A 12337-nucleotide genomic window follows, 5' to 3' on the forward strand; every position below is an offset into this window, starting at 1 on the left:
CGGAGTTGCATTTACTGCGATAATGTTGCCGACAGACAGCAGCTGCAGAAGCAGTCCAGACTGTTACAAAACATCACGTCGGTCGTCGGGTCAAGAAATTCTGTGGTTCTACATATTTTAGCTAAAAATGCTTCGGTTTACACGTGTGTGCTGTGCAGAAGACCCCCTCCATGTGGCGCGCGGCCCCAACGGGAGCAGAATTGGAGCGGAGAGCGCGTCGACACGTAAATAACGCATTGAGGAACTATGCATGTCGACGTATCTACCGTACGTACTGTCTCACCCAAAAACGTACACAAAATCAACCATACGTAACTATAAATGGCCCTTGAGACGCTAGCGTGAAAAGCGACCTCACCCTTAAGGGCCATCCGTCTTGGCCATATATGGATTCTGTTAGTGTGGTTCTCCTAACAGGGCATTGTCTGGGATACAATCCCTTTTATGCCCATATATGGAGATCCCTGCTGTCAGTATCTGATAACACTGTGTTGTCACCTGTTTATGCCCATATATGGAGATCCCTGCTCTGAGTATCCACAGTGATGTCTCAGGGGAACCACAGTGTCAGGCCTATCAACAAAAAATCACACTTGTGTGAACTGAGCGGTGGAGGCTGTGTGTGTGTGTGTGCGTGCGTGCGTGCGTGCGTGTGTGTGTATTTGTGTGTGTGAGTGTGCCTGGCTTGGCCTGAACAACAGCGCCCCTCCCTTAACATGTGTGGTCAAAAAAGGTATAGCAGGCTACATACACCACAGGCTACATACAGACAGACAGACACACACACACACACACACACACGGATACACACATGGCCACGCTATGGAGACGGTGTGACGACCGCTCAAAAAGACTGTTAAGCAGGGTCGTCATTTGGGCCTCCAGGAAAAAAAGTAAGTCTCTAGCCCATTCCTGTCAAGATTTTTTAAAGAATTAACCAACTGCTCGCTGGAGTCTAGGTTTCACACAGAGACCAGCTGGCGACAATTGAGTTGATTGATTGGAATGTTAAGTGATCAGCTCTCTCTCTGATACCTGTACATACCTGCAATATCCGAACTGTACTCAAAGATTACACATATTAGGCATGAAAATTAATGATTTTTAATTCTAAATTTTGGAAAATAATAATTAAAAAGGGGTTTAAAATGTAAAAATCACACCCAATGTGAAGTGAGCGGTGGTCGTGCTTGCATAACATCTTCAGACTAGGATTTAAGTCTGGCTATGCTACACACACACATTTTGCTATGGCAAAACGCTGAGGAAAAAGGCTACAGACATATGACATGACATCACTAGACAAACATGATGCTACGCACACACATTTTACTAAGGCAAAACGCTGAGGAAAAAGGCTACGGACACATGCACAGCTACGGACACACACACATATTGCTATGGCAAAACGCTGAGGAAAAAGGCTACAGACATACAACATATGACATCACTAGACAAACATGATGCTACGCACACACATTTTACTATGGCAAAACGCTGAGGAAAAAGGCTACGGACACACGCACAGCCACTTATAGGAGCGGTTTGCACCGCTCAAAAATAAAAATGTGTGTTTAGCTGCATGCCAAATAGTAGGCCTAACTATACAGCTATCTGCATCTCCTTGTTAGACTGTTGTGTGGGGAATAAACACCCGAACAACCCGAAATTTTTTACACGCTTGGACAAACCCCATTCCTTGCAACACCCCAGACACTCAAATTATGCCTTTGCTGTTAAGCGTGGTTCCCCTGACATCACAGTGACATCAGAGCATGATGTCTAAGCGACAAACCGAAAGAGCAAAAAAGTGTCAACAAATGCCTTATTTGGGCATGATCATGAACTCATCGTGATGTCATGATGACAAGAGTAAACACTGCCAGGCAGTATAAAAGCAGTCTGAGCGTCGGTAGCTAAGACATTCCAATCTATACAATACATACAGTATATTGACATCCCAGAACCAAGATCTTCAACAACGTTCATTGAAAAAGGTTCGGACATTGAAAAAGTTACAGATCAAACAACCCTCCCACTGCAGTGGGTCATATTTAACCAATCGACCTGAGCACTACTACTGTATGTTAAAAACTATAGCAACAACAGTCTGTAGACTGCTCTCGCCGTTATCCGAGCTTGTTGGTAACATTACATTAACTGATGAACCGAACCCTGTGTCTCAAGGAGTTGGGGCAAAGAACGAGGAATCAAAATGTCAACCATCATCTAGAAACATCAAACCTGGCAATAGCCCCCCAGATCTGCCTCCAGAGATTGAGGAGGGAAATACAGAGTACAAGCTGAAGCTGGTGAATCCCAACCAGCTTCGCTTTGACAAGCTGGCCACGCAAATGAAATGGCGTCTACAGGAGGGGAGGGGCGAAGCTGTGTATCAAATTGGCGTCGAGGACAACGGCGTGTCTGTGGGCCTATCGGAGGAAGACATGAAACTGACAATGGAGACCCTCCGGAGGATGGCAGAGAAAGTGGGCGCAGACATTGCCATCCTCAGGGAGCACGAGTTGGACCACGATTCCGACACTCCTCGTAAGACTGCCGAGGTGCTCGTTCGCAGGGTGCCAGATGACCTGCGCTTCCTGGATCTGCGAGTGGCTGTTCTCGGCAACGTGGACTCCGGAAAATCCACACTACTGGGTGTTTTGACCCAAGGCGAGCTGGACAACGGACGGGGACGGGCACGGCTCAACCTCTTCAGACACCTCCACGAGATCCAGACGGGACACACCTCCAGCATAAGCTCCGAAATCCTTGGCTTCAACAGCAACGGAGAGGTCGTAAACTACAGCGGATCTCGGACGGCAGAGGAGATCTGCGAGAGCTCCTCGAAAATCATCACGTTCATCGATTTGGCCGGCCACCACAAGTACCTGAACACCACCATCTTTGGCCTTACGAGCTCCTGCCCGGACTTTGTGATGCTGGTCATCGGCGCAAACACCGGCATCGTCGGGACGACCCGGGAGCACCTGGGGCTGGCCATGGCCCTGAAGGTGCCCATCTTCATAGTGGTCACCAAGGTGGACGTGTGCACACAGGCCCGCACGGAGCGCACGGTGCAGCAGCTGGAGCGCCTGCTGAAGCAGCCGGGATGCAATAAGGCCCCGCTGGTCGTCGGCAACGCCGACGACGCCATTACGGCGGCGCAGCAGTTCGCCCAGTCGCCCAACGTCACGCCCATCTTCCTCTTGTCGAGCGTGTCGGGGGAGAGCCTGGATCTGCTCAAGGTCTTCCTCAACGTTATCCCTCCCCTCAGCAACAGCAAGGAGGAGCAAGAGGAACTCACCCAGCAGCTCACCGAGTTTCAGGTGGACGAGATCTACTCCGTGCCCGAGGTTGGGACCGTGGTGGGAGGTATTCTGTTCAGCGGCATCTGCCGAGAGGGAGAGCAGCTAGTGGTAGGGCCCACACACCTGGGCCAGTTCCACAAGGTGACGGTAAAGAGCATCCAGAGGAACCGCTCGGCATGCAGGGTGCTCAGAGCCGGCCAGGTAGCCACCCTCTCCCTGGGCGACTTTGACCGATCGCTGCTGCGCAAAGGCATGGTGATGGTGAGCCCGGAGATGGACCCCACCGTTTGTTGGCTGTTCGAGGCCGAGATTGTGCTGCTGTTCCTCCACGCGAAGACGTTTCACAAGGGGTTCCAGGTTACCGTTCTCGTCGGTAGCGTGAAACAGACCGCCACGGTGGTGGCAGTGCACGGCAAGGGCGAGCTGAGAACGGGAGAGAAGGCAGTGGTGCAGTTCAAGTTCTTGAAGCAGCCAGAGTACCTGAAGGTGGGGGCCAAGCTGGTGTTCAGAGAGGGAGTGACCAAGGGCGTTGGTCACGTCACAAGACTACACCCACTCTCAAACGCTGGGCAGACACAGGACGCGGCAGAAACACAGAACGCAGTACTTGCAGACTCTGCTGGCGCAAGTAACTAGACTGCACTCATTGGAGATGCCAGACATCCCAAGTCTCCCGGATGTTGCGGGAGTCTCCCGGAAATCAGCGTCTCCTCCCGGACACCCGCGAGTGGCAATGAACCTCCCGGAAATCCCGGACGCTCCCGCAAATGCTTGCCATATCCGCCTGGATCCGGTCTAGAACCGGATCTGCGACCCGCGATGCAAATAAATGTGTTCACATTCGTCGTCAAACTGTCAATCTTGCAGCCTGTGCGACGCACGGCAGCCTGCAGGCAGGCTGTTGTGTGTGTCTCAATGTGAGAGTGACAGAACTTTCTCCCAAACGGTTCGGCCGCCGTGCAGAACGAACCGTTTTTTAACAGTTTTTAACAATTTTTAATCGTAGAAAAATGTGTAAAATCAGAGAAAAAAAAAACAAAACTATATTTTTCCGCGCGCACGTGCACAGGGGACCTCCCGGAAATGCTGATCTCAAAGTTGGGATGTCTGAGATGCCAACTTGCGCCTCGTGCACTCGTGGCCATATATGGCCTACTTGTGCGCAAGTACTGTGATCGGTGCTGTTCAGTGTTGTCTGTACGCATGTGGCTGGGCAAGTTGGCGCTCTGGCGAGGTGCCAACTTGCGTCTTGTTATTTATATCAGGGCGCACTTGGTTGTTGGAGACATCTCGAAGCTGGTCACGTCAGCCTGTGTTTTATTTTAATGGCCATATATGGAGATCTCTGTGTCAGTCCATGTCCCTTTCTTGCCCATATATGGAGATCCCTGATGTAATCAATATTAAGCCCATATCTTGGAATGCCCATATATGGACATATATTCTCATGTGGTCTATATATGGACATACTCTGTCAGTCTCATGTGGTCTGTGATGTCAGACATCAAATCCATCAGGGAAAATGTATTCTTAACTGTTCTGCTGCCCTTGACAGTCCTCACCGTCATTCAAATCGGTGACTACATGACGCCATTGACAGCGCTCACCGTCAATCTTACTGTATTTACAGTAAATGTATTAATACTTACAGTATGTAGCTCCGGTCGCGGCCGCATCGGTAATGTCCGCGATTTGTTTAAAATGCACATTGGGCGTGCACGCGAAGTGAAGCTCATCCATGTTAAGTCAATGGAGAGGCCCATAAAGAGACTTCATTTACTCCAAAAAAGACTTTTAATCCCAAAGCACATCCCTAAACAGCACTAACAAGGCTCGGCTGGCGGCCGCCATGACACACTTGTGACTAGATGACGTAATCGTTGATGTCATTCACCATTCCGTGTGTGTACACACATTCCAGCCAGGCCTTTCACAATAACAGCGTGTGCCAATGGGAGGATCTGCGTGGCGTCAAAGAAAAGTTAACCCTTCATAGTAAGCAGCAGTTATTGTGTTAATTAAAGTCAATGGAGAAAATGAATTCACAAATACATTTATATAAATTAAAGTACCTCTTAGACGTATCTCTTAGAAAAAGAGTACGCACGCATGCATGTCCCGATGATACCAGTTGATTTGACATATGGCCCAAGTGGGTGCCAACAAAACTGTGGGAGGAAATCTGCGGCAAAAAAAGTTTACTTGGAAGAATAAAGTCGGACAAGTACTATAGTCTGGTTGCCCCTGCAAGGGCAACCACACAAATATATATTATTAATAATAATAATAACTAGAGATACTGTTCCTCCGTAACAGTGTGGGCTCGCTCGTGACTATATTCTGCAGCGTGCTAACTGTCATGTGAAGCTCAACCAATACTCCAGCTAATACCACTCCCAGATTTTCAAAAAGTATATTATGTACTGTAGAACAGTGGTTCTCAACCTGTGGGTCGGGATCCCCAGGGGGGTCCTCAAATTATTTTGGGGGTCCCCAGATGATTAACTTAATGTGCAACATTGTTTTCCCACTCAACGGTAAAGAAACCAACATAAAGTTTAAGTGTATAGAGGGTATCTGCACATTTCTAAAGTGACAATTTAAGGACTTTTTAATGCCTTTGGGCCAAATTGTCAAATATTAGAGGCAGAAATTGTGAAAATAGACGATCTACATGCTGTGAGCATGTAGATCTGCTATTTTCACAATAGAACTGTGTTAATACAAAATGTAATGCCTCAACTCTTAGTGCTCGTCAGGGTGGGGTGGGGGGGTCCCCAGTTAAAATATGATTATTTTGCGGGTCGCGGTCTGAAAAGGTTGAGAACCACTGCTGTAGAAAATTTAAACATCCCTCCTCAAGAAAGTAAGAGAGAGTAAGCGCAGCAGTACATGCCCATATATGGGCATGCTGTATGTTCTTATGGGGGGTGAGTTGACCAATCCTCAAGCTCGCACCACTCCTCCCTTGACATTCCATTCAGTTTTGAAATAAGCTATTGTTCTATCTCTGTCAGAGATTTGTTTTTGCCAGCAAAGTGAACCTTAAGGGAAGGTTTTGTTCATGCTTCACTACATGTTCACTTTTTGACTGAAGTTATCTGGGTTATAAGGCCAGATATCTTGAACAATGTAATGTCCAACCAGACGGGATTGGTCATTGATCAGTGATCACAATATCCAATATAATCGATAAGACGGAATTAATGTCCCATGCAGTGGATTCCTCACGACTCGCGTCAGTGCAACCACACTTGCAATTCTGAGCGGCGTTAACCACTACACTCCTACATCTGACCACAATTCACCCTTTGTTAGCCTTCTGGTTGGTCCCTGACTGACCAACCAGCAGGCTCTATCTGCCTTGTCCCGCCCTGGTTCCGCCTGTTTTTATGTTGAATTTGCTAAAACATAATTATTGAAGAAATAAAAACATTTAAAAACAGGCTGAGTCACTATACTGCCACTGATCAGCTCCATTTTACTGAAACCAAGTTTGAAATTAGAATTGAACACGCATAATAACAATACGAAGCAACTTAATTAAAATGGTAGTGGATAGTGTGTCCCACCAAGACTCAATCAATGGGTGTGAAGAGGGGCGGGACAACGGGCGGAACTTGACAAAGGGTGAATTAACTCATAAAAAGCACCGCTCACTTACTGCGCAAAAAAAATGAAGCCTCTGCGGACCTTTCTTATAGATAGGCCAGTCAATTTTTCCCTGCTTTCCTAAGACAAAAAATGTATTACAATAAATGTACCCCCATTGATTCCGGATGGGGACCCAAATGCATTCGGGTCCCCATCCGGAATCAATGGAGGTAAATTTACTATAATCAAATGTTTGTCTTAGGAATGCGACAAAAATATATATATATATATATATATATATATATATATATATATATATAAATGTTTGTCTTAGGAATGCGACAAATATATATATATATATATAATATATATATATATATATATATATATATTAAGGCTGGGACTTTAACTGATTAATTGCGATTAATTAATTACAGAAAATTAACGTGATTAAAGAAATTAACGCATTTTAATCGCACTTAGTTTTTGCACCACAGAACCTTCAGTTTGGGGCATACCGATCATAGCGATGCACCAACCAAGAAGAGAAAACAAACGCAAAGGGAGAAGTAGCCGATCAGAGCTCGTTGATTCACTCGTACAACAAAATGTGTTTTACTTGAAAAAAAATGCTTCTCAGGTCAAATATCGATGTGCGATTAAAATGCGATTAATTGCGATTAATTAATCACAGAGCCTGTAATTAATTAGATTAACATTTTTAATCGCATCCCAGCCCTAATATATATATAAAACAAATGACAGTCCTAACGAGAGTCCTAACAGCCGAAAACTCCTAAATGCAGTCATCTAAAAGGACTGAATTGTACTCTAGGTCGGACACCTTCAACTGTGGAAGTAGTTTTGTTGCTAAACAGGACAAAGAGGCTTGGTTTGAGTTGGGACAAACATTTATTGTTGTTGAAGAAATGACTGTTAGATTATAATGATCAAAGTTAAGAATTATTTTCAACATAATATCGTAATAATAACAGTAAATCGTTTATGAACAGCTGAGCTAAATCCGTTTGTGTGTGCCTCAGCTTGTGTGTGTGTGTCTTGTGTTGTTGCTGTGTGCAACAATCGGTCAGTCAGTGTTGGAGGCGGACCTGTGTGTGTGTGTGTGTGTGTGTGTGTGTGTGTGTGTGTGTGTGTGTGTGTGTGTGTGTGTGTGTGTGTGTGTGTGTGTGTGTGTGTGTGTGTGTGTGTGTGTGTGTGTGTGTGTGTGTGTGTGTGTGTGTGTGTGTGTGTGTGTGTGTGTGTGTGTGTGTGTGTGTGTGTGTGTGTGTGTGTGCGTGCGTGCGTGCGTGCGTGCGTGCGTGCGTGCGTGTGTGAGGAGTCAGTACTTTACAGAAGTATCTGAAAACAACTTGATTTGAATAAACTGGCATTCAATGGGTATACAGTTTGGGGCTCAGCAGGTTGGCGACATACCATGTACTCACAAAATCACACTTGGCTCTTGACCATTGTTGGATGTGTATTTTTTCTTTCTCCGTTTCAGTATAGACATGTAATCGGAATAATTCTTTGTTATCAATTCACACTGCATTGCAAGTAACACTAATAATGTACTAATAATGTAATCTTTTTTCTTCAAACATTGTAACATTGCTCTAAAAGGTACAGTAGCACAACTGGAATGTAGATTTCGTTCAAGTAGAGATAGAACACAAGGAATGTTTACAGGATGAAAGTAGCTCCACTACCAGCCTTGTAACCAGACAGTTATTTCACATTACAGCACAAAGTTACCAGCGATGGCGTGTGATAAAACAATTACCCATTAAGACCTGAAACGAATTATTATACTTTAATCACTATTTTATGCTTTAACTATTAAAAACTAGCAGATATACAAGCTCACAGTGCGGCACCGAGCGCCATGCTGCGAGCTTGTAGATCTGCTATTTTTGAAAGATCTAGAAAATGTGTACAATATTTTGACTCCATTCTATTCTGTCTTCTAAATCCCTCTTCTAAACCAGTAAGACGCCTCAGGGCGACAAGCGACCTCGCCCTAAAGGGCTAAGTCGCGCCATGTCCTGGCCATCTGGCCAGTGATGTATATCGATTAGAGATCTCCATATATGGGCATAAAAGGGATTTGTTCCCCCTAGCATCATCTGGGATACAATCCATTTTATGCCCATATATGGAGATCTTTAAGACTGTGATGTCACCCGTTTATGCCCATATATGGAGATCTCTGCTCTGAGTATCTGATGTCACCTGTGATGTCACAGTGATGTGTCATGGGAACCACAGTGTCAGTGTCAGGCGTTACACGTATACAGACAAGCTGTGCCGGTTCTGACAGTAAACTGCAATCAGTGGTTCTCAAACTGTTTCATGTCAAGGATCCCCCAAAATTACTTTTTATTATTTTTAATAGTTAAAGCATATACTAATGGTTAAAGTGTAGGGCTGTCACGATTATGACATTTTACATGACGATTAATTGCCACTCAAATAATTGCGACTAACGATTTAATTGTGTTTTTGTCGTTGACAATTACATTTCTGTTTGGCTTTTAGGCTTTGAAGTTGCACATGGTAGATATGACACATAACGTAAATATACAAAGAAATGAAGGACATATTTGACAACTTTATACTTAAAAAAAGAACATTGATAGTGGAAATAGCCGGTCTACAAGCTCATAATGCATCACGTTGTGAGCTTGTATGTAATATGTAATAATTGTGACAGCCCTATTAAAGCGGTCGCAGGTCTTAATGGGTTGAATCATTGCCTTGTAATGGGTGAGCTTCAGGTCGGTGGTGGGGTCTCGCTCACTGGCCTCTTAGCTCGGTACGGCAGAGTTCCAAACGATGCGGCCGTCGTCTCCGAGCTTGACGGCGCCGCTCGCCACCAGCTCCAGGGCTGCGGGGAAGGCGCGGTGCTCGGCCTCGCGTATCCGATCCGACAGCCTCTCCTCCGTGTCGCCCACCAGGACCGGCACCGCCTCCTGCGCGATGATGGCCCCCGCGTCAACCTCCTCCTAAACAACAACAGGAAGAGACATTGGGAATTTAAAAGTACAAATAAAATGATATACACGCGTGTCATTTTAATTTTGTTAGCGGTTTGTTTAAACAGCCTGTAAACAAGGAAGATAAGGAAGGAATGGAAACACGTGACCACCGGGCATGCGCCATGTCTGGCTATGAAGCTCACCATGGGTGCCAGAACTCGCACCGGAAGTGCGATAAAATACATGTCAGTGAAGCGACCGCAGTTTTCCCAATGACCCTGAGCGCGAACGGTGGGGGCCGATGAGCAATAGGCTTCCCACACTCCCGCGCCCCCACCGTTGCGCTCAGGGTCGTTGGGAAAACTGCGGTCGTGTCAGTGAATGGAGCCGGCTTGATCAGCTCATGAACAAACCTGGAACAAAAACTATTTATGAACGACTGAGACCTTTGTCATATAATCTGTTCAGGAATATAAAAGAAGACATATCAAAGGTATTTTTACAATCACTTGCTTTTCGATGTGCACTGTACATAATGAAATAATAATAATAACAGTAAATAATAATCGCTTGTCTCCGAAGTATCGCGAGATTTGGTTCCCAGACAGGAAACGGTGGATAGTCTCGCGATACCCTAAACACCTCAGGACCTGATGACACGCTCAGGTGGGTTTCAGTGATGTCATCAGTGTCACTGATGTCATAATTCCTACCCTAGCCTTTCGGGTCTTCAACAAGGGGTCTGTCTGTTGAGAACTCACGTACGATTGCAAATAACGCAAAAGGGCCTTCTTCAGCCCAAAGCAAAATTAAGATTAATTAGATTCCCCGGTCTAATCTATCGTTATAGCTAAACTGAACACACAAAGGCTTATTCATATTGTATTGTCACTGTGACTCAGTGAGGATGCTGTGTCCCAGGGGCTCTGTGGTAGTCAGGTTGTCTCTCAGAAGAAGTCTCGGCTCAGCCGCTCTCACCTCCAACCTGCCAACGCAACAACCCCTCCACCCTCCACCCTTACCCTGGGCCCTGACCGAACCCGTTGGCGTTCCATCTGGATGCTACCCAGGGAGGATCTTTTCCAGTTTACGTCACACGGACAAACAGAGACTCCATCTGTCCCGGTGTTACTCCAGCAGCAGTGTGGACGGAGGAGGAGGTGGAGGTGTAGCAAGCTGGTATGAGAGTTTATCAGCCTCCACCCCTGTCCAGCTGACGGAGGAGTTGTTGGTCGGTGTTCAGCAGGCCAGCGGTCTGCCCTGGTGGCTCAGTATTGTGTGCTCGACCCTGGCTCTCCGCACCGCCATCACCCTGCCACTAGCAGCTTACCAAATGGTCATCATCGCTAAGGTGGAGAGGCTACAGGCGGAGATAGCGGAGCTAGCTAAAAGGCTACGGTACGAGGTGTCAATCCGAGCCGGAGAGAGAAACTGGACGGACGCACACCGCAGGTATCAATTCAAGAAGAATCTACGTCGTATCGTATCAGAACTGTACATCAGAGACAACTGTCACCCGTTAAAAGCCGGCGTGTTGATCTGGGTTCAAATTCCTCTCTGGATCAGTGTCTCTCTGGCTCTGCGGAACCTCAGTCTAAATCCCGGCGTGCATACGGAGCTGTCGACGGGAGGCGTTCTGTGGTTGACTAACCTGGCACTTCCCGACCGGACCTGGGTGCTTCCCGTCTGCCTGGGTATCGTCAACCTTCTTATAGTGGAGGTATTTGCTCTTCAGAGGAAGGAGATGTCCAGGTTTCGGAATGTTGTCACCAACATCTTCAGAGGAGTTTCCCTCATCGCGATCCCTATAGCGGCCACAGTGCCCTCATCTCTGTCCCTTTATTGGTTGAGTTCCAGCGTTGTGAGCTTGAGCCACAACCTACTCCTTCGATCCCCTCGTGTCCACAAACTCTTAAAGCTCCAAACTCCAAGCTCCACCCACTCTGCCACACCCTACAGAGACCTGGCTGCAGCCTTCACGAGGAAGTACTTCAGTTGACGGACAAGATGGTGACACGATGTATCAGACTCTACCTCCAGTGTAGTTAAAGATGTATTCAGTGATAATGAAAGTGGTCGGGGGGGGGTCATCTTGTCCCTTACTGGCCTTACAGCGTTGAAATGTTTAGTTTTACCCAATCACTGAATATCGGTAGGCCTACGTCTCCAGCTTCAGGATATGTGATACTGATTTACTACAAGACCGTGGCATTTTATAAGTTCAGTAGTTTACAATCTAGGCATTTAGCAGACGTTCTTAATTCAGAGCGACTGTGGTTCTCAAAACTTTTATTTTGACCATCATAACTAAACATCATAACATAACTACGGCCATACTCTACCCTGATTGGTCAAGGACTAGCTGGCCACCTCTGAAAACTGAATCTAGCTCGTAACACGGGCCATGGTGGAAGTCCTTATATGGTCAGCACACATTCTAGTGAGGAGAATGAA

General features: G+C 46.4%; 3 protein-coding genes across 4 annotated transcripts in view; 2 read left to right on the forward strand and 1 right to left on the reverse strand.

The window, feature by feature from the left end:
- Nucleotides 1-2231: 2231 nt before the first annotated feature.
- Nucleotides 2232-3947, forward strand: LOC308280319 (GTP-binding protein 2-like; the record flags this gene model as incomplete). Its single annotated transcript, XM_080720581.1, has 1 exon — nucleotides 2232-3947. Exon 1 carries the CDS (start codon nucleotides 2355-2357, stop codon nucleotides 3945-3947), a length of 1593 nt encoding a protein of 530 aa, XP_080576707.1. The 5' UTR covers nucleotides 2232-2354.
- A 3851-nt stretch (nucleotides 3948-7798) lies between these two features.
- Nucleotides 7799-12337, reverse strand: part of gart (phosphoribosylglycinamide formyltransferase) — a 107249-nt gene continuing 102710 nt past the window's right edge. Inside the window, exon 22 of one of the 2 annotated variants that reach the window (XM_080720318.1) lies at nucleotides 7799-9910. In XM_080720318.1, the coding sequence (XP_080576444.1) occupies nucleotides 9713-9910 (198 nt within the window). In that variant the 3' untranslated portion in view covers nucleotides 7799-9712. The remainder of the gene's footprint in view (nucleotides 9911-12337) is intronic. The other variant, XR_013961715.1, reaches the window with a different exon arrangement.
- On the forward strand, nucleotides 10791-11882 carry LOC308309362 (cytochrome c oxidase assembly protein COX18, mitochondrial-like; the record flags this gene model as incomplete). Its single annotated transcript, XM_080754911.1, has 1 exon — nucleotides 10791-11882. The coding sequence occupies one exon, from the start codon at nucleotides 10791-10793 to the stop codon at nucleotides 11880-11882; it is 1092 nt and encodes a 363-aa protein (XP_080611037.1).

Source organism: Nannobrachium achirus, assembly GCF_963921795.1.
Source record: "Nannobrachium achirus genome assembly, chromosome: 24".
NCBI classification, from domain to species: domain Eukaryota; kingdom Metazoa; phylum Chordata; class Actinopteri; order Myctophiformes; family Myctophidae; genus Nannobrachium; species Nannobrachium achirus.